Source organism: Bos mutus, chromosome 25 (assembly GCF_027580195.1).
Source record: "Bos mutus isolate GX-2022 chromosome 25, NWIPB_WYAK_1.1, whole genome shotgun sequence".
NCBI classification, from domain to species: domain Eukaryota; kingdom Metazoa; phylum Chordata; class Mammalia; order Artiodactyla; family Bovidae; genus Bos; species Bos mutus.
Window position 1 is genome coordinate 574,227 of NC_091641.1, and position 22,034 is coordinate 596,260.

General features: G+C 46.0%; 1 protein-coding gene across 1 annotated transcript; it reads left to right on the forward strand.

Annotated features, from left to right (window-relative positions):
• The first annotated feature begins 2,993 nt into the window (after positions 1–2,993).
• On the forward strand, positions 2,994–13,583 carry LOC102268052 (paired immunoglobulin-like type 2 receptor alpha). Its single transcript, XM_070362650.1, has 6 exons — positions 2,994–3,192; positions 3,502–3,891; positions 8,722–8,916; positions 11,931–11,961; positions 12,965–13,014; positions 13,444–13,583. Exons 1-6 carry the CDS (start codon positions 3,138–3,140, stop codon positions 13,446–13,448), a joined length of 726 nt encoding a protein of 241 aa, XP_070218751.1. The 5' UTR covers positions 2,994–3,137; the 3' UTR covers positions 13,449–13,583.
• The last annotated feature ends 8,451 nt before the right edge of the window (positions 13,584–22,034 follow it).

The window sequence follows — 22,034 nt, forward strand, 5'->3', positions numbered from 1 at the left end:
GTGAATAAGGCAGAAGAATATGGGCCTCGCGGAGCAAAAGAGCCAAATGGAGGAGGTGGTGGGGAATATGGGCTGTGGACTGGTTGGTTTGCATTTGACAGGTGAGCTCCTGCGCACGTCCATTGCTCTTCTAAGAACTGGCAGCCCTGGCAGGGACAGTCTCTCCAAGGTCACTGAGGCCCCAGATGTCAGAGCATCAGGAACACAGTGAATGAGAAAACACAGTCAATGTGAGTACAAGGCTCCCAGCATAAGTGGGAGATGCCATTCCTGCCTGTTTCAACGTTAACTTTGTGGGGCCTGGGTCTCCCTCTGCTTGTTTCATGCTGTGGGTCTTCCCTTCCCAGCTGGACTCTAGGTCCTGGAGGGCTCACTGCATGCCTGCACCCAACCAGGGCAGGACAAGCCTTCTCTGGGCCCCTGCCCCAGGGAAAACAAGAGGAAATAAAGGGTGCTGATGTCAGCAGAGGCCTGCGGACAGTCCATGGGAGAGAGTAGGGACCAAGACCTTGACCCTCCTCTCTCCTCCGTCCCTGTCCTTCCGAGAACCCCTCATCATCTTTCTGTGCCTCGTGTGTCCTGCCTCACCTGGGCTCGGACCATGCTCACATCCCTCCTGCCTTTGTTTCCCCAGACCCTGAGAAGTGGCCAGCCAGATGGAGCACAATGAATGACCCCCCTATAGCCTGGGCTGTGGGAGGAAGGGGACGTGAGGGAAGTTAACTGGTGATTAACAGGGTGATTGATAGGGGAGGGGCAATCTGGGTAAGAGCCAGGTTCACAAGGCAGACAGACCTGAGTGTGGTCCAAGTCCAGCCTGGAGGAAGCAAGAGCCTTCAAGGTGACCTCTCTGTGGATCCTGAAGATGTTTGGGCTGAATTGATAACAGGAATTCATCTTCCCTTCCCCCATAGGAATGGGAGAGTTGGGGACTCTCTATGACATTAAGGTCTGTGCCTCAGTTTCCCCCAGGGATAAAAGGGATATAAGGATGCATCCACCAAAGAATCAAGATTGCCGGGAGAAATATCAATAACCTCAGATATGCAGATGACACCACCCTTATGGCAGAAAGTGAAGAGGAACTAAAAAGCTTCTTGATGAAAGTGAAAGTGGAGAGTGAAAAAGTTGGCTTAAAGCTCAACATTCAGAAAACGAAGATCATGGCATCCGGTCCCATCACTTCATGGGAAATAGATGGGGAAACAGTGGAAACAGTGTCAGACTTTATTTTTTTGAGCTCCAAAATCACTGCAGATGGTGACTGCAGACATGAAATTAAAAAACGCTTACTCCTTGGAAGGAAAGTTATGACCAACCTAGATAGCATATTCAAAAGCAGAAACACTACTTTGCCAACAAAGGCCCATCCAGTCAAGGCTATGGTTTTTCCTGTGGTCATGTATGGATGTGAGAGTTGGACTGTGAAGAAGGCTGAGTGCTGAAGAATTGATGCTTTTGAACTGTGGTGTTGGAGAAGACTCTTGAGAGTCCCTTGGACTGCAAGGAGATCCAACCAGTCCATTCTGAAGAAGATCAGCCCTGGGATTTCTTTGGAGGGAATGATGCTGAAGCTGAAACTCCAGTACTTTGGCCACCTCATGCGAAGAGCTGACTCATTGGAAAAGACTCTGATGCTGGGAGGGATTGAGGGCAGGAGGAGAAGGGGACGACAGAGGATGAGATGGCTGGATGGCATCACTGACTCGATGGACTTGAGTCTGAGTGAACTCCGGGAGTTTGTGATGGACAGGGAGGCCTGGCATGCTGCGATTCATGGGGTCGCAAAGAGTCGGACACGACTGAGCGACTGAACTAAACTGAACCAAAGAATGTCCTAAAGCTGGAAGTGAGAAAATGCATGTTTAGGGCTTGAGTCAGATAAGAGGGTTCCATGGAAGCACAGAATCTGTCCTCTCCCGCCTGGAAACACAGGTACATAGAGATAGCACAGCTGCCTGCCTGGCCATGAGAGAAGTGTGGAAAAAACTATTAGGACTGGGTGGGAGGAACTGAGAAAAGGAGAAAGGAAGTCAAAACCGTGTCTTCCCACCACCATGGTCCATTCAGTATGCAATGCCAAGTGCATCGTGGAGGTGGTGAGTGGAGCCTCCTTCACAGGCAGCCCTGGGGTCACCAAGATCACCAGCCCCCAGTCTCTCACCCCACCCACCACCAGTCACAGCTGGCAGTGTCTCCCTCAGAGATGATCCCAGGGACTGTCGCCAGGATGACCCATGACTGCTCTGGCCTTCCTCCCCTTTGTCCAGGGAAGGCCCTGGATGAGCCAGGGACTCACAGCTGCAGATAGATTCCTTAGGAGTGTTATTAACAACAGCCTCCTGGGAGTCACCTCCCAGAGCTCTGCTCTCAGAAGGTGAGACCCAGAGATTCTGAGGTGCGACCAGGAGGAAGCTTCCAGAGGGAGCAGACGGTTCTGTGGGCTCAGCAGGACTGGAGCTCAAGTGCTGGTCCCACTCTCGGAGTCCTGGCCGTGGGCCTTGGTTCTGCCTGAAGACTGAGAGAGGGAGTCACGGCAGGGGAGCTCCTGCCTGGAGGGAGAGGGGCCCAGAGCGGGCTGCTGCCCCCGTGTCTGAGGGGGGCTGAGCTTGACCACCAGCGGCTCCCCCCTGCTCCTCCCTGTGGGGCTGCAGCTGGGCAGGGACTCGGCCCCCATCTCTCCCTGAAGGAGCCTCAGCTGGTCCTGCTGCCGCCCCTTCCCCTGGAAGGAGAGAGACACTCAGAGAAGCAGAGACAAGGAGAGACACAGAGGCTGACTGCCAGGGAGATGTGAGGGCGGGGAGGCAGGAGCTGAGCAGGGAGGAGGCCCAGCAGGCGCAGGTCAGGACCAGCCCCTCAGCGTGAAGACGGGGGCGGGGAGCCCCAGATCATGGCTGCCTTTGCACTGACCACAGGGAGGCCCTTTTGCAATAAAGGAAAAGAAGAAGCCAGGTTGATAAAGGAAGTGCCCGTCACTGTCGGGGTGGGCGGGTTTCGGGAAGGCCCCTACCTCCTCTGTCCTCTGAAGGAGCCTAGTCCTCACTCCTGGTGCTGAGACTCCCCCAGGGGCCCCCCAAGGCCTCCTGTCTGGCCTTGAGGTCTCTGCCTGTCTTCTCACCCGGGAGGAGGGCAAGGCCATGGGGCTGCCCCTGCTGCTGCCCCTGCTGCTGCTGCTGGCATCTCTGCAGGCTGGTGAGTGGCCGGAACTGTCCTGCTCTGCCAGGGACCCCAGGGAGGAGCTGTGGCTGGGTGTGTGTAGAAGGGTCCCCTGGGGTAGCTGGCCAGGCCTCCCACCCCCAACAAACAAAAGGCGGGTCCCACAGTGCTGGGTCCCCCAACCCCTCACCCTCCTGCCTGCCCCAAGCCTGGAGAGGGGATCACGCAGGCCAGAGGGCCAGTCCTACCCCGTCGCACGTCCCCCTGCAGGTGAGGGTGCCCGATGGTGGGGTCACCTTCTGTGTCTCTCCTGGTGGCTTCAGAGTCTCTCCCTCCCTCCTCTAGGTCACCGGGCACAAAGAAATTCACAGCAACACTATGAGATGAAGCAACCAAGTGATCTCTCAGCCCCTGAGGGTGGCTCCATCCTCATCCCCTTCTCCTTCTCTCACCCCGGGGAATTAGCCAAGGATCCCAACATGAGAATATCCTGGAGATGGAAACACTACCATGGGGAGTTCATCTACAACACGACCCCTCTGTTCACCCATAATAATTTCAAGAACCGGCTCTTCCTGAACTGGGCAGAGCCTGAGAAGAACGGCTCCCTCTGGATCTCAAACCTGCGGAGGGAGGACCAGTCTGTGTACTTCTGCCGGGTGCAGTTGGACACACTGAGAGATGGCGAGCAGAAGTGGCAGTCCATCGAGGGGACCAAACTCACCATCACCCACAGTGAGTCCAGCTGTCCTGCCTGACGCTCTTGGAGGCCACTGGTGCCTCAGCCCTAGATGTGGCTTAGGCCCCTCCTTCTGACTCTTCTCTCAAACTCCTCTCCCTTCTCCCCTCTCCTCCCCAGGGCTCTGCCAACTTTACACTTTTCACCTTAATCTTCCCCAACCCGGGACCACCTCCCTTGCCCACCCCCGTCTCTGCCCTCCAGATCCAGCCCCTCCCCCACACCAGGCCCCCACACCCTCTGTGCTCCCAGCTGTCTTCCCTTCCTGCTCCAAGCTGGGCTCCACCCAGCCCCCTGCCCTCGCCCCAGGTCCTCCAGGCGACTTGACATCCTCCAGGTGTGGCTCCTCCCCTTTGTCCTGAGTCCTTTGTGGAGCCCCAGCTGCCCCATGTCTGTCCCCCACCAGCCATGAGCTCAGCCCACACACACAGCAGGTGCCGAGGGGCCCCGTGCCCCATCACCTGTTTTCCCATCTCCCCTTCCTTCTCTGCTCTGAACCCCAGAACATCAGTTCAACCATCCTTCCCTCGGTTCATCTCTCCTCACTTTCCTTCTCTTTCTCCCTTCTTCCATCCCCTTTACCTCCTTCCCTCTTTTACCACCATCCCCCCATGTGGTTCCAGTCACCCTGTCCCTGTGTCCACCCTGACCATGCCCCTCTGTCCTGGTCATGACGAGGCAGCAGTCCCGGCAGCTCCCCTGACTGTGCCCTGCATCCCGGCGGGACACCTTGGCAGCATTGCTGCAGCTGACCTTCCCCATGACCCTATGTAACAGTTGGTCCTGCTGCCGTCCTTGGACAGCAAACACCTGCCCCGTCACTCCTGGTGCAGGCGGGGTTTGACCCCAGTTTAATCCCAGAACCTCTTCTCTAAACCGTGAGCCACTCAACTTCACCTACTGACCTGTCATCTTGTTGTCTTGAGTATTTTTAACCTAACAATGGACGTGTTGCATTAACAGATCTCCCTCTGTCACTCAATGGGCCATCGGAACTTGAACCTCAATTTATTTAACCTCAATTTATTTGTCTCCAGAGCAACAGGGGTGGGGTCCTCTCTGACAGTCACAGGCAGTAAGGGGGTTGTTGTCTATAACTTTTTAGAAAACTAGTGATTGACTAAGATAGTTTGCTTTAATAATCACTTGTGCTGGAAATTCTAAACAGTGTCCACCAGGGATGATGGCTCTGGCCTGGGAAGGGCACTGTCTCCGACTCCTCCCTTGGAAAACGACTGCCCCTTCTTGACCACTATGCTGATTTCAAAGCAAACAGATAGTGACTCAGAATCTGAATTCACCGAGACAGCCTTGGATTAATATTTCCTGTGTCTTCTCCATATTTCCTTAAATGACCTTTTCTGAGAGGTTTTTGGCCTCCTTAGATCCCTCTTCTTCCTCTTCTAATTCCCTAACTTCCTCTCCATTTGTTTTTATTATTGGTGTGTAACATTATCTTTTGAATGTTTACTTTTTATGATTTAAGTTGTAAAAGTAAAGCATAAGTTTTGACCAAGATGGAGAGTTATATGCACATGTTTATCTCCACTCCCTCTCAAAATCTAATGAATGACAGCGAAGGGAGTTTTTAAGACAAAAACCAGCAACAAAAAATTTGTGATCTAGGAGGACAAAAACAAAATTGGGAAGCTGGAAATAGATGTATGTAACTCACTCAGGAGATCACAGGAATTAAACCCTAAGCCAGCAATGGGGACAACCAGGAAGAAAGCAATTCATGCCACAAACCCCCTTAAAAGGTCATAAATGTGAACCCCTAATATCCCTGCTGGGAAAGATTGAAAGCAGGATGAGATGGTTGGATCGCATCACCGACTCGATGGACAAGAGTTTGAGTAAGTTCCGGGAGTTGGTGATGGACAGGGAGGCCCGGCGTGCTGCAGTCCATGGGATCGCCAAGAGTTGGACATGACTGAGCAACTGAGCTGAACTGCATATCCCTGAAGGAGGGTATGAAGCAGTCCAGATTATGACTGCAGATTCAGTTCAGTTCAGTTCAGTCGCTCAGTCGTGTCCGACTCTGTGACCCCATGAATAGCAGCACGCCAGGCCTCCCTGTCCATCACCAACTGTTGCTGTCAAGTAACTAAGTCGAGTCTGACTCTTTTCAACCTCATGGACTGTAGCAAGCCAGATTCTCCTGTCCTCCACTCTCTCCCATAGTTTGCTCAGATTCATGTCCATTGAGTCACTCATGCTATCTAGCCATTTTATCCTCTGCCACCCCTAATCTCCTTCTGCCTTCAATCTTTCCCAGCACCAGGGTCTTTTCCAGTGAGTTGGCTCTTCACATCAGGTGAGGTGCCCAAAGTATTGGAGCTTCAACTTAAGCATCAGTCCTTACAACGAATATTCAGGCTTGATCTCCTTGCAGTCCAAGGGACTCTCAAGAGTCTTTTCCAATACCACAGTTCAAAAGCGTCAATTGTTCACTGCTCAGCCTACTTTATGATCCAGCTCTCACATCTGTACATTACTACTGGAAAAATCATAGCTTTGACCATACAGACCTTTGTCAGCAAAGTGACATCTCTGCTTTTTAATATGCTGTCTAGGTTTGTCATAGCTATACTTCCAAGGAGCAAGGAAGGAAATTTCATTTCATGGCTGCAGTCACCATCCACAGTGATTTTGGAGCCCAGGAAAATAAAATCTATCACTGCTTTCATTTTTTCTCCTTTTGTTTGCAATGAAGTGATGGGACCAGATGCCATGATCTTAGATTTTTTAATATTGAGTTTCAAGCCAGCTTTTTCATTCTTGTCTTTCATTCGTCCTCATTAAAAGGCTCTTTAATTCCTCTGCACTTAATGCCATTAGAGTGATAGTATCTGCATATCTGAGGTTGTTGATATTTCTCCCAGCAATCTTGATTCCAGCTTGGGTTTCATCCGGCCTGGCATTTTGTATGATGTACTCTGCATAGAAGTTAAATAAGGAGGGTAACACTACATAGCCTTGTCGTACTCCTTTCCAATTTTTCCAAACCAGTCAGTTTGTTCCGTGTCAGGTTCTAACTGTTGCTTCTTGACCTGCACACAGGTTTCTGAGAGACAGGTAAGGTGGTCTGGAACTCCCATCTCTTTAAGAATTTTCCACAGTTAGTTGTGATCCACACAGTCAAAGGCTTTAGTGTAGTCAATGAACCTGAAGAAGCTGTTTTTCTGGAACTCCCTTGCTTTCTCCATGATCTGCCTCCTAAAAACCCAGCTTGTACATCTGGAAGTTTTGGAATTAGAATTGCATCATTTTCTGTATTTCTATGCTCTGGAAACTTCTGTCTGGGAATTATCTAGTCCTTGAATTTTCACAAGAATTTAGCCATTACACCTTCTGAGCTTGAAATCTCTACAACAGGTAGTTCTTTAAAACTGTCCTCAATTTCTTCTTTGTCTGCCCATTAAAGTTTACTATTTTTTAATTCTTTTCAATTTGTGTTTGTCTCAGAAAATAAGCCATTTCACAGAGCTTTGTAGATTTCTCAATGATTTTCTCAATGCATGTATGATTTCAATACTCTTTTGACACTGTTAGATTTATAAGAGTTTTGTCTGCTTTCTGGCTTGTTTTTCTCTAATTGCCTCCTGCATTTTTTATTCCTTCTGCTGTTCTATTTCCTTAAATATGTATCCAGTCTAAATTTTCATTATTTTCAAACTACGAGTGTCCTTTGAGCTGCCTCCTCGCCATTTTCATTACTCGTTTCTTGGATGCTAATCTTTCATTCATTTAAAACATCTTCACATTTAAAATAATGAAAGTTTATAGAAGCTTTAGTTTTGTAGGGTTTTTAACGTGCATTCCTATCACTTTTATCTGATATGTTAGTAAAATTAAATACTTTTTAAATTTTAAAATCTTAGTTAAGGGATGGTATTTACAGTTTTATTATTAATTTCTAATAAGAGTGGATATGAATTTGGTCCACACTAACCAGAAGACTTCATTGGAATTTGGGATTTTCTTCCCTTTAGTGGGGTATTAAGTAATTTTTTAATTGTCTATTAAAAGAGGTACAATCTATTTGTAGGACTTAGGAATTAAGTTAACCTTAGAAATGCATTCCAGTATACATTCAGTTCAGTTCAGTCACTCAGTCGTATCCAACTCTTTGCAACCCCATGAATCACAGCACGCCAGACCTCCCTGTCCATCACCAACTCCCGGAGTTCACTCAGACTCATGTCCATCGAGTCAGTGATGCCATCCAGCCATCTCATCCTCTGTCGTCCCCTTCTTCTCCTGCCCCCAATCCCTCCCAGCATCAGAGTCTTGCGTTAGGTACAGAGAAATACTGTTTGATTCTACTTACAGGAGGTCCCTAGAACAGTCATATTCACAGAATAAGACTGCTGGGGCAGGGGCTGGGGCGAAGGGGAATTGGGGGACAGAGCTTCAGTTTATGAAGGTGAAAAATTCAGAAGATGGATGGAGGTGAGACTTGTACAATAGTGTGAATGTACTTAATGCCACTGAACTATACAGTTAAATATGGTTAAAATAGTAATTTTCATGATATTTGTCTTTTACCACAATAAATAATTTTTTATCCTGTGATTTAGTTCACCTGTGGGTAGGTGGTAAAATGAGGTTCTGAGGTCATAGCACTGATCAGTGGTAGACTCAGGATTTTAAAGAAGTGAAGAGGATTCAGAGCTTCCATCATCACCTCTTGTTACTCTGCTCCCTGTGGGAGAGCTTCAGAGACCTGCTCCCCACCCCCCTTCCCCAAACTAAGGAACAAGATGTGACAGCTTCACCCAGATACCTCCAGCCCTTTAGTGAAGAATTTGCATATTTTTCAGGCAGCAAGACAACCACCTGGGGTCCTACCACCACCACCACCAGAGCTGGCCTCAGGGGCTCAGAGGGCAAAAAGAGTTCCAAGTTGTGGTCCCTGACCATGGAAGCTATAGTCGGGTTGGCGCTGGCCAGCGTTGTGTTGCTCAAGATCCCAATCATGGGACTGACTGTGTACCTCGGGTGGAAGAGAAGCAAAGGTAAGTGGTCCGGGACCCCTAACCTCTCCCCAAGATTCCCAGCTCGGTGTTTCTCAGAACCTACTGCACCAGATGACCAGGGGAGCTCAGTTAAAATGCAAGTTCCTGCTGGACCTGGGGTCTGAGCTTGGGAATCTGAATTTTTAGTGACCTCCTCAGGTGGCATTCATGTGCTATCAAATTTGGGACCTACCGTGTCTGTGTGCATGGAGGGAGAGGCCAGATCCTGGGAAAGTTTAAGAGAGAAAACCAGTATGACTTGGTGATTGCATTGGTGTGAGGGTGAAGGAGTGGGAATAAGTCCCATGTTTCCAACTTGGGCAAACGAGGCCATGGTGAGATCACCAAGTAAATTAGGGAGCAGAGGAGGTCAAGGACCATGATTGGGAGAGAAGAATGATTCTTGAGTTTGGGATGGTTTGTGTTTGTTTGGCATCTGAGTAGAGATGCCCATCAGAAATTTGGATGTATGCGTTTACAGCTGAAAGAGACCACAGGGCAAGAGGCATTAACTATTTATGCCACAACAAACTCCAAAACTGATTTGAAATATATTTTTTTTTGAAATTTTTTTTAATTTGCAATATGGGGACTTCCCTAGTGGTCCAGTGGTTAAGAATCAGCCTTGCAATGCCGGGGATGCAGGTTTGATCCCTGGTGGCAGAACTAAGATCCCAAATGCTGCAGAGCAGCTAAGCCTGCATGCCAGAATTACTGAAGCCCATGCACGGCTAGACAGTCAGTGCATCACAGGGAAGATCATGCATGACAAACACAGGTCCCTTTTGTTGCAACAAGACATGGCATAGCAAAATAAGTACATAAATAATTTTTAAAATTTGTAGTGAGCGATGAGCCCTGTCAGACTGTAAAGCTCAGAGCTTGAAAAGCACAGAATTGGGCATGCCTGCAGCCAAATCCTGCTTCACGCTCTGGCCTGGTAAACTCTGGCACACTAATACTACTGCTGTGAGCCTGAACATACTGATCGGTAAAATGGAAATGAAAACAGTACTTCCCTGGTGTTGTCATGACAAACAAAAGGCATTTAGAATAGATCCTGCTGCAGAGTAAGCACTATATGAGCATGAGCACTTATAATTAAGCTACAACAATTAAAATTATGTAATTCTGGATTATATAGGTAAACAAATGGAATAAAAGTGAAAAATCAGATACAAGCAGGGTAAACACAGATCCAAATATATGCAGGAATTTAGTAGGTTAAAAGGAAGCATTTCTAATCAAGGAGGAAGAATGAGTATTTCTGGAGTCACAGCTGAGAAAGAATAATATTAGCTCCCTGCCTTATAATTTGCACCAAAATTGAAGATATAAATGAGGAAAAATTAACCCTAGTGCTAGTAGAAAGCAGGTGAAACTATTTTACAACCATGGGTTGAAGATGACTGGACTAAGTATGACAAAATATCCAAAGCCATAAATAAAAATATTTATAAATTCAACTACATACAAATTGGTTTTTTAATTCTGCAGAGTGAAAACCACAGTGGTTGTCTCCTGAGAGTGAGGATGAGGGTCAGAGATGAAGAGAAAATGTGACATAGTCACTGTGGAAATGCAAAATGGTATTTGAGGATCAACTCAGATGAGAAACCACAAATGGGTAGAAACATCATTGCACATAGTTATGTCTTCCCCCAGCAGTATTCAAGCATGCAGGTTTAGAAACATTTAGGAATTACTGGTTAGAATTTGCATACAACTGTTAGCACCAAAATCCAGAAGGAATGGTTAAGTTAAATAACACAGAGCTTACTTTTTCCCCCTCATATAAAAGAATGTGGAGCCAGAGAGCAGAAGCTGCCATCCATAAGCACGGAGATTCCTACCTTTATGTTCACTGTTCTGCATTTTGGCTTCTCTCCTGAAGGCCACCTCATGGTTCATTATGGCTGCTAGAATTCCAGCCATTATTTCTGAATCCAATCAGGATGAAAGAACAAAAAGACTATTCCCCAGCTGTCTGCCCTCCTTTTAAAGAGCCTTTGTCAAGTCCTACCCACAACTTCCCCTTATGTCTTATTGGTGATATTTAAAAAATGTTTTACTTAAATGATGGTTGCTGTTTTTTTTTGTGGGGGTGGGGGGAGGATGTTCTTCGTTGTGGCCCGCAGGCTTTCTCCTTGTGGCACTCGGGCTTAGGTGCCCTGTGCAGCTTGTGGGATTTGTTACCTGCACCCCACCCCACCCCACCCCCAACACCCAGGGATTGAACCTGTGTCCCTTGTATTGGAAGACAGATTCTTAACCACTGGACTACTTGGGAAGTCCCTTATATGTTAGATTTAGTTATAGATCCTACATATGTCTGTTGGGGGGCACCCAGCCACTCTAGATATAATCAAGTTTCTGTAACTGAACAAGGAAGAGTGGATATGGGGCAACAAACAGTATCCCCTGCCTCAGGGAGCATCCATGATTGGAGATGTGTCAACAAGTGTGGCAGAAGCACAGGGCGACCCAGGGGATCAGGGAGCCCATGAGAGGGCACAGGTGGAGAGGAGAGGGCTCAGCAGGGGGCTTGGGTAACCTGAGAGAGAGTGGATCATCAGGACAAGAGTGCAGTGAGGTCACGCACTGGTACAGAGGGATGATGACTGAAGACAGCCAGAAGGAAAGATAGCTGAGCATAAAAATACTAGTGTTTGCTCTGTCAGAGTTCTCAGTCGCAGTGATTAAAAAGAAAGAGGAAAGAAAATGAGTCCAGGATTTGGCTGAGTGGACCTGAGGTAGCCTGAATTGGGGGGAGGTCAAGACCACCGTGTCAGAGGGTGACAGGGCTCTGGGTGCGGGAAGAGCTGCTCTCCTGACTGGTGTGGAAGACAAGGCAGCACAGGTGCAGGCAGCCTCGGGGTGCCACTGGGGAGGAGGAGGTCAGCTCTGAGTCCTGAGCCCTTCCCAGGGAGGTTTCAGCTGGGATGGGGCAGATAAGCAGGGAGGAGACAGGCCTCCGTGGATGGCACAGTGACTCGCTGTTGGTCCTCCTACAGGTGTGCAGACTGAAGCCAGGACCCCAGCCAGGTGAGCGCTTGTCCTCCAGTTTGGGGGGGTGGGCAGTGCTATTTTATGAGCAAGAAGTTTCCTCCCAAGCGCAGCACCAGGGAGCCTTTCACGGGCCTCCCCTCCTGGACCTCCATCCACATCCCCCCAAGTCCCCAAAGGCCAGGCTCTTCACTTTCTGAGGCTCCCGATCCTTAAACAGTCAGAGCCATGCCCCAGCACTTTCTCTGACTCTACCCCAGAACATCTCCCTTTGTCTGTCTCTGGCACCCGCCTTTCCTCCTTCCATCCTCAGGTCTCAGCCTTTCCCTCTGTTCATCCTGGCTTGTCTCCCCCTTGAACACCGTCCTTCCAGAACACACCAGCCTCCTCCATGCTCTGTCCCCTTTCTTGCTCCTCCTCCAGTCTGTCCTTTGCCCTGTGACTCAGGGCCTCCAGCTGCTCTGCCCTGTCTCTCCTCAGAGCGGCTTCCCTTATGGCCCCCAGCCTGGCTCCCTCTCTTCTGGCCCCGGCTCCTCTTCCTTTCCTCTCACCCTCCTCACCACCCACCGCTTTCCTTTCTCATCCTCTCTGCCACGTCCAGGCTTTTCCTTCTCACAGCCCTTTCCTCCTTTCTCGCCTTCCTGACTTGACAGTGTCCTCCTGGGACCCCTCCCCGGATGGCGTCTCCTGGGGAGTCTCCCAGGGGACCAGAGAGAAGCTCCCTGATTCTCATGCTCCAGTTTGGACACAGGCGCTGCCACAGAGGACAGGCACCCCCTCCTGCTTCTCCTCCCTGCTCCCCTCAATAAAGCTGCTTCTCTACAAGAGTGGACCCCAGTCAGCTCTCAGGGACGGGGCTACACTGCAAATGGCCCCTCATCCCCATCCAGACAGCCTCCATCTGAGCCTCAAACCTCTGCCTTCATCTCCGAGTGTGACCAGGCAGGTCACAGAGCCCCCAGTGAGAGGAGCAGCCCGAGGCAGGTGGTAGCTCTTTTCTGCCCAGACTCTGACACATCACTGCCCTCCTGTTCCCACTCAGAGAGTCCTTCAAACACATGGAAGAGAATTATGAGAACACCGGGAATAAAGGTAAGCCCTGCAGCCATCATCCCCGCTCTCACCTGGGTCTTCCTTCTCCTCCCCACACCCCCTCCCCACACAGGTGTCCTTAGCATCCTCCTCTCTCCCCTGCCTCACCCACCCTCCCCTGAGACCCTGGTCCTGACCTAGAGATGACCTCACTGCTGGAGCCCCTGCCCATTTCTCTACCCTGGCTGCCTGGTCACCTGACTCCAGTACACCTTGTTTTTTTCTAAGACAACATATAAAACCAGAGCACAACAATAACATAAGCAGCTCCGGTTAGGGCCTGAAAGCATGAGAGGGATGTTGGAGGAGGTGGGGTGGATGGACAGAGGGACTGTGGTGTCAGTAGGGGATCAGCTGTGGGATCGTGGCTCTGAGATGGGACCCCTTCCCCTCTGCTGTCTCACCCCCTCCCACTTCTTTCTCCCCCAGGATGACGCTGGAGTCCTCCATGCCTCCCTCACCCTCTTCAACTCGACCTCACCAACTCAGCAGCACCTCCCCTCCCTTCTCCCCACTGGGAACCACTGGAAAAGACCCTATACTCTGTCTTAAAGACCTAAGGAGTAGGGCTGAGTGAGGACCTCCTTTGAGTCAGCTGCGCACAGGGATCTCAATTCCTCATAATCACCCCGGCCAGACACAGACAGCTCAGAGACCTGCAGGTGCTGAAAGTCACCAAGGACCTGAGAGTCACACAGCCCCCTGCCCCAATTTCCTCTTGAACTTTCCAGCCTTTCACCACAAAAATAAAAGGACCTGTACAATTTGCCTGAACACATCTAAGGAGAAAGCTTCAACTTCTGTCCTTCCAGAAAGTGATAAAATGAACCATAATAGCTCAACTGGAATTCCATCACCTCCACTAGCTTTGTTCGTAGTGATGCTTTCTAAGGCCCATTTGACTTCACATTCCAGGATGTCTGGCTCTAGGTGAGTGATCACACCATCGTGATTATCTAGGTCGTGAAGCTCTTTTTTATACAGTTCTGTGTATTCTTGCCACCTCTTCTTAGTATCTTCTGCTTCTGTTAGATCCATACCATTTCTGTCCTTTATCGAGCCCATCTTTGCATGAAATGTCCCCTTGGTATCTCTAATTTTCTTGAGATCTCTAGTCTTTCCCATTCTGTTGTTTTCCTCTATTTCTTTGCATTGATCGCTGAGGAAGGCTTTCTTATCTCTCTTTGCTATTCTTTGGAACTCTGCATTCAGATGCTTATATCTTTCCTTTTCTCCTTTGCTTTTTGCTTCTCTTCTTTTCACAGCTATTTGTAAGGCCTCTCCAGACAGCCATTTTGCTTTTTTGCATTTCTTTTCCATGGGGATGGTCTTGATCCCTGTCTCCTGTACAATGTCATGAACCTCCGTCCATAGTTCATCAGGCACTCTATCAGATCTAGTCCCTTAAATCTATTTCTCACTTCCACTGTATAATCATAAGGGATTTGATTTAGGTCATACCTGAATGGTCTAGTGGTTTTCCCTACTTTTTCAATTTAAGTCTGAATTTGGCAATGAGTTCATGATCTGAGCCACAGTCAGCTCCCAGTCTTGTTTTTGCTGACTGTATAGAGCTTCTCCATCTTCGGCTGCAAAGAATATAATCAATCTGATTTCGGTGTTGACCATCTGGTGATGTCCATGTGTAGAGTCTTCTCTTGTGTTGTTGGAAGAGGGTGTTTGCTATGACCAGTGCGTTCTCTTGGCAAAACTCTATTAGCCTTTGCCCTGCTTCATTCCGTACTCCAAGGCCAAATTTTCCTGTTACTCCAGGTGTTTCTTGACTTCCTACTTTTGCATTCCAGTCCCCTATAATGAAAAGGACATCTTTTGGGGGTGTTAGTTCTAAAAGGTCTTGTAGGTCTTCATAGAACCGTTTAACTTCAGCTTCTTCAGTCTTACTGGTTGGGGCATAGGCTTGGATTACTGTGCTATTGAATGGTTTGCCTTGGAAACAAACAAAGATCATTCTGTCGTTTTTGATATTGCATCCAAGTACTGCATTTCAGACTGTTTTGTTGACCATGATGGCTACTCCATTTCTTCTAAGGGATTCCTGCCTAGAGTAGTAGATATAATGGTCATCTGAGTTAAATTCACCCATTCCAGTCCATTTTAGATCGCTGATTCCTAGAATGTCAACGTTCACTCTTGCCATCTCCTGTTTGACCACTTCCAATTTGCCTTGATTCATGGACCTGACATTCCAGGTTCCTATGCAATATTGCTCTTTACAGCATCGGACCTTGCTTCTATCACCAGTCACATCCACAGCTGGGTATTGTTTTTGCTTTGGCTCCATTCCTTCATTCTTTCTGGAGTTATTTCTCCAGTGATCTCCAGTAGCATATTGGGCACCTACTGACCTGGGGAGTTCCTCTTTCAGTATCCTATCATTTTGCCTTTTCATACTGTTCATGGGGTTCTCAAGGCAAGAATACTGAAGTGGTTTGCCATTCCCTTCTCCAGTGAACCACATTCCGTCAGATCTCTCCACCATGACCCGCCCATCTTGGGTTGCCCCACGGGCATGGCTTAGTTTCATTGAGTTAGACAAGGCTGTGGTCCGTGTGATCAGATTGGCTAGTTTTCTGTGATTATGGTTTCAGTGTGTCTGCCCTCTGATGCCCTCTCGCAACACTTATCGTCTTACTTGGGTTTCTCTTACCTTGGACAATGGGTATCTCCTCATGGCACTCAATATGCCAGCAAATTTGGAAAACTCAGCAGTGGCCACAGGACTGGAAAAGGTCAGTTTTCATTCCAATCCCAAAGAAAGGCAATGCCAAAGAATGCTCAAACTACCGCATAATTGCACTCATCTCACATGCTAGTAAAGTAATGCTCAAAATTCTCCAAGCCATGCTTCAGCAATACATGAACTGTGAACTTCCAGATGTTCCAGCTGGTTTTAGAAAAGGCAGAGGAACCAGAGATCAAATTGCCAACATCCGCTGGATCATCGAAAATGCAAGAGAGTTTCAGAAAAACATCTATTTCTGCTTTATTGACTATGCCAAAGCTCTTGACTGTGTGGATCACAATAAACTGTGGAAAATTCTGAAAGAGATGGGAATACCAGACCACCTGACCTGCCTCTTGAGAAATCTATATGCAGGTCAGGAAGCAACAGTTAGAACTGGACATGGAACAACAGACTGGTTCCAAATAGGAAAAGGAGTACATCAAGGCTGTATATTGTCAACCTGCTTATTTAACTTCTATGCAGAGTACATCATGAGAAACGCTGGGCTGGAAGAAGCACAAGCTGGAATTAAGATTGCTGGGAGAAATATCAATAACCTCAGATATGCAGATGACACCACCCTTATGGCAGAAAGTGAAGAAGAACTAAAAAGCCTCTTGATGAAAGTGAAAGAGAAGAGTGAAAAAGTTGGCTTAAAGCTTAACATTCAGAAAACGAAGATCATGGCATCTGGTCCCATCACTTTATGGGAAATAGATGGGGAAACAGTGGAAACAGTGTCAGACTTTGTTTTTTTAGGCTCCAAAATCACTGCAGATGGTGACTGCAGCCATGAAATTAAAAGACGCTTACTCCTTGGAAGGAAAGTTATGACCAACCTAGATAGCATATTCAAAAGCAGAGACATTACTTTGCCAACAAAGGTCTGTCTAGTCAAGGCTATGGTTTTTCCAGTGGTCATGTATGGATGTGAGAGTTGGACTGTGAAGAAGGCTGAGCGCTGAAGAATTGATGCTTTTGAACTGTGGTGTTGGAGAAGACTCTTGAGAGTCCCTTGGACTGCAAGGAGATCCAACCAGTACTTCCTAAAGGATATCAGTCCTGGGTGTTCTTTGGAAGGACTGATGCTAAAGCTGAAACTCCAGTACTTTGGCCACCTCATGTGAAGAGTTGACTCACTGGAAAAGACCCTGATGCTGGGAGGGATTGGGGGCAGGAGGAGAAGGGGATGCCAGAGGATGAGATGGCTGGATGGCATCACTGACTCGATGGACATGAGTTTCAGTGAACTCCGGGAGTTGGTGATGGACAGGGAGGCCTGGCGTGCTGTGATTCATGGGGTCACAAAGAGTCGGACACGACTGAGCGACTGAACTGAACTGAACTGAATAGATAGCTCACACCCAGATCCCTCCCCTAGTACTTCTGTTTAGTGACTGCCTCAGGCCAGAGATAAATAAATCCCCAAACACTGGTAATCAGTCTGGAACTCAAGGTCTGTCCCCCTAATCTAACCCTTCTGCTTTTCTTAGGATAATAACTAGGATGTGTCGTGTTCATGCTTTTTGTGCATCACCTCATTTCAGCATCATCAGCCACTCTATATGGCACTGGATATACCATCTGAGACAGGATAAGAATCAGAATGGTCACAGCGTTTTTCCCAAGGCCATGTTGCTAGTAAGTGGCTGAGGCAGGATGTGAACTCAGACCTGCCCTCTCGATGTCCTTCTCCCAGGACTTAGGTATCATCGCCTTCCCAGATCCCTATACTGACAGGTCTCCCACCAGAAGGATCATGTGCCCAGTGACATGGAGAAGCAGAGAAAAAAGCCAAAGCTGAGCAAGTGGTTAGAGATGAACCAAACCACATTAACTAATAACCTGGTTTACTAATATATAAGCTGCACAACTCTAACTTTAGCCAAGTAATCTCACAGCCAATGAACAATCCCATCAAAAGACTACTTCATCCAACAAATGAGAATACACATTTTTTCCCATGGTCACATAGAACATTCACCAAGATATACCACATTCTGGGTCACAAAATACATCCAAATAAATTTAAAAGGTTAGAAATCATGCAGTGTCTGTTCTCAGACTGCAATGGAATTAAACTAGAAGTTTCAGTAATGGACAGATAACTGGACAATCCAAAATACATGTAGATTAAACAGCATGCTTCTTAATTCATGTAGATCAAAGAAGAAATCGCAAGATAAATTTTAAAATATTTTAATTAAATAAAAGTGAAAGGACAACTTGTCAAAATTATCAGATGGAACAAAAGTAGTGCTTAGAAGGAAATCCATGGCACTGAATATGTTTATTAGAAAAGAAGAAAGATATAAAATCCATAATCTAAGATTCATTGGGAATCAGGAAATTTGACTGAACTGAATTTCCTAAGATTCAATCTTAGGAAACTAGAAAAAGAAGGGTAATTTAATTCAAAGTAAACAGAAGAAAAGAATGATAAGTATTAGAGCAGAAATGAATGAAATCAAATATAGAAAATCAATACAGAAAATAAACAAAACCAAAAGATCAATAAAATTGACAAGACTCTAGGCAGACTACTAAGAAAAAATTAAGAAAAAGGAAATTACTAAAAATTACTAATATCAGAAGTAAAAAAAAAAAAAAAGAAGTAAAAGAGTGGATATCACTACAGATCACATAGACATTAAAAGGATAATAAAGGAAACTCTATCTCCACAAATTTGTTAACCTAGATGAAATGGACCAATTCCTTGAAATACACAATCTGCCAAAACTCCAATAAGAAAAAAATAGACAATCTGAATAGGCCTATATCTATTAAAGAAATTGACTTGACAATTAGTTACCTTCCAAAACAGAAAACATCAAGTCCAGATGGGTTCACTGGTAAATTCTTACCAAACATTTAAGTAAGGAATTATGTCAATTTTCTACAATCTTTTTCAGAGGATAGAAGCAGAGAAAATACTCCCTAACTTATTCTACGAGAGCAGCATTTCCTAAATACCAAAATAGACAAAGACGTTACAAGAAAACTACAGGCTTCATGAACAGACTTGCATCTGACCAAATCCCACACCCATTCATGATTTTAAAAAAAGGCTCTAAGTAAACTAAAAAGAGAATGGAACTTTCTCATTGTGATAAAGAATATCTACCAAAAAACTAACACCTAACATTATACTTGGGCTTCCCTGATGGCTCAGCAGTAAAGAATTCACAGGAGATGTGAGTTTGATCCCTGGGTCAAGAAAATCTCCTGGAGAAGGAAATGACAACCCACTCCAGTATTCTTGCCTGGGACATCCCATGGACAGAGAAACCTGGTGGGCTATAGTCCATGCGATCACAAAAGAGCTGGACATGACTCAGCAACCAAACAACAACAACAACATCATACTTAATGGAGAGAAACTTGAATCTTTCCCACCAAGATCAGGTACAAGGCAAGGATGTCCCCTCTTACCACTCTGTTTCCACACCGTGAAATAGAAGTCCTTGATAAGGCAATATGGTAAGAGAAGAAAATAAAGGTTTTCAGATTGGGAAAGATGACAAAACTGTCTTTGCTTGCACATGACATGATTATCTATGTAGAAAATCTGAAAGACTTGACAAAACAAACATAAAAATTCTAGAACTAATAAATGACTGTCGCAAGGTTACAAGTTATACATTTAACATAAAGTCAATTGCTTCTTATATACTAACAGTGAAAAAACAGAATTTAGAAAAAAACAAAAACATTATCACTGACACTAGCAACCCCCAAAATGAAATACTTAGGTATAAATCTAACAGCGTATATACAAGAGCTTTATGAGAAAAATTACAAAACTCTGATGAAGTCAAAGAAATAAATAAATGGAGAAATATTTTGTGTTCATGGACAGGAAGAATCAATGTTGCCAATATGTCAGTTCTTCCCAACTTGTTCTACAGATTCAATGCAACCAATCAAAATCCAAGAAAGTTACTTTATGCTGCTGCTGCTGCTGCTAAGTCGCTTCAGTCGTGTCCAACTCCGTGCGACCCCACAGACGGCAGCCCACCAGGCTCCGCCATCCCTGGGATTCTCCAGGCAAGAACACTGGAGTGGGTTGCCATTGCCTTCTCCATTGTGTGAAAGTGAAAAGTGAAAGTGAAGTCGCTCAGTTGTATCCGACTCATAGCGACCCCATGGATGGCAGCCTACCAGGCTCCTCCATCCATGGGATTTTCTAGGCAAGAGTACTGGAGTGGCTTTCCATTGCCTTATCCGAAAGTTACTTTATAGAGATTGACAAACTTACTCTAAAATTTATGTGACACAGAGAACAGACTTGTGGACACAGTGAGGGAAAAAGAGGGTGGGACAAACTGAGAGAGTAGAACTGAAACATACACATTACCATCTGTAAATCAGGTAACTAGTGGGAAGTTGCTATGTAATGCAGGGATTTCAATCCAGTGCTCTGTGACAACCTAGAGCGATGGGATGGGGTGGAGGGTAGGAGGGAGGTTCCAGAGGGAGGAGACACATGTACACTTATGGCTGATTCATATTGTATGGTAGAAACCAACATACATTGTAAAGCAATTATCCTCCAATTAAAACTTAAAAAAATAAATGAAGCTTATATGGAGAGGCAAAAGACCCAGAATAACGAACAATACTGAAGGAGAAGAACAAAGCTGGAGGACTGACCCTACCCATCTTCAAGATGTATACTAATGAAGATGGTGTGGCATTAGCAAGAGAATTGACAAACAGATCAATGGAACAGAATGGAGAACCCAGAAATAGATCCCCATAAATACAGTCTGATCTTTGACAAAGGAGCAAAGGAAATACAATGGAGCAAAGATAGTTTCTTCAACAAATAGCGCTGGAACAACTGGACAGTCTCAGAAAAAAAAAAAAAAGACTCTAGACACAGATCTTACACTTTCTACAAAAATTAACTCAGAATGGATTATACCTAAATGTAAAATTCCTAGAAGGTAACTAGGAAAAAATCTGACTATTTTGGGTATGAAAAGTGAAAGAGTTAGTTACTCAGTCATGTCTGACTCTTTGCAACCCCATGGACCATAGCCCACCAGGCTCCTCTGTCCTTGGAATTTTCCAGGCAGAATTACTGGGGTGGGTAGCCATTCCCTTTTCCAAGGGATCTTCCTGACCCATGGATCAAACCCAGGTCTCTCTTTACTGTCTGAGCTACCAGGGAAGCCCACTTCAAGTATGGTGAATTCTTTTTAAACACTATCAAAGACATGATTCATGAAAGAAATAATTGATAAGCTGGAGTTCATTAAAATTAAAAACTTCTGAGTGGTTCAGTGGTAAAGAATCTGCCTGCCAATGCAGGAGACACAGGTTCGATCCCTGGTCTGGGAAGATCCTACAGGTCTCAGAGCAACTAAGCCCATGCACAACTACTGAGCCTGTGTTCTAGAGCCCACGAGTTGAAACTACTGAGCTCTACTACTACTACTACTGCCACAACTACTGAAACCCACACACTCTAGAGCTCATGCTCTGCACAAGAGAAGCCACCTCAATGAGAAGCCCATGCCCTGCAAGTAGAGTAGCCCCTGCTTGCTGCAACTAGAGAAAATGCCTGCACAGCAATGAAAACTCACCACAATAAAAAAGAAATCAAAATTATTTTTTAAAGATTAAAAACTTCTGTTCTGCACAACATAATGACAAGGAAATTATTAACAGAAAATAGGTCACAGACTGGGGTAAATATTTACAAAAGACATATCCTGTAAAGCAACTTTTATCGAAAGTATATGAAGAACTCGTAATTCAACAATAAGAAAAACAATCCAGATTTTCCTGGTGGTCCAGTGGTTAAGACTCCGTGCTTCCACCGCAGAGGGTATAGATTCAATCCCTGGTCAGGGAACTAACATCCCACATGCCACATGCATAAGCAATCCAGTTTTTAAAATGGGCCAAATACCTAAACAGACACCTCACCAAAGAAGATATATAGATGGCAAATAAGTATATGAAATGATGTTCCGCATCATATATTACCAGGGAAATGCAAATTCAAACATTTGACACCACTACATATCTATTAGAATGGCCAAAATTCCAAACACTGACAATACCAAATGCTGGCAAGGATGTGAAGCAACAGGAACTTTTTCTCACGTTGCTGGTGGGAATAAAAATATACAGTCATTTGGGAAGATAGTTTGGTAGGTCTTACAAATCTAAATATACTCTTATCATAAGATCCAATTATTGCACTCCTTGGTATTTATTCAAAGGAATTGAAAATTTAAGATGACACAAAAACCTGCACAC

What these genes read in the sequence shown, in the direction of transcription:
- LOC102268052 (XM_070362650.1), top strand. Translation starts at nt 3,138, where the DNA reads ATGGGGCTGCCCCTGCTGCTGCCCCTGCTGCTGCTGCTGGCATCTCTG. An exon ending in GCTGGCATCTCTGCAGGCTG is followed by an intron (nt 3,193 to 3,501) that starts GTGAGTGGCCGG and finishes TCCCTCCTCTAG; the next exon opens with GTCACCGGGCACAAAGAAAT. An exon ending in CGGGTGGAAGAGAAGCAAAG is followed by an intron (nt 8,917 to 11,930) that starts GTAAGTGGTCCG and finishes GTCCTCCTACAG; the next exon opens with GTGTGCAGACTGAAGCCAGG.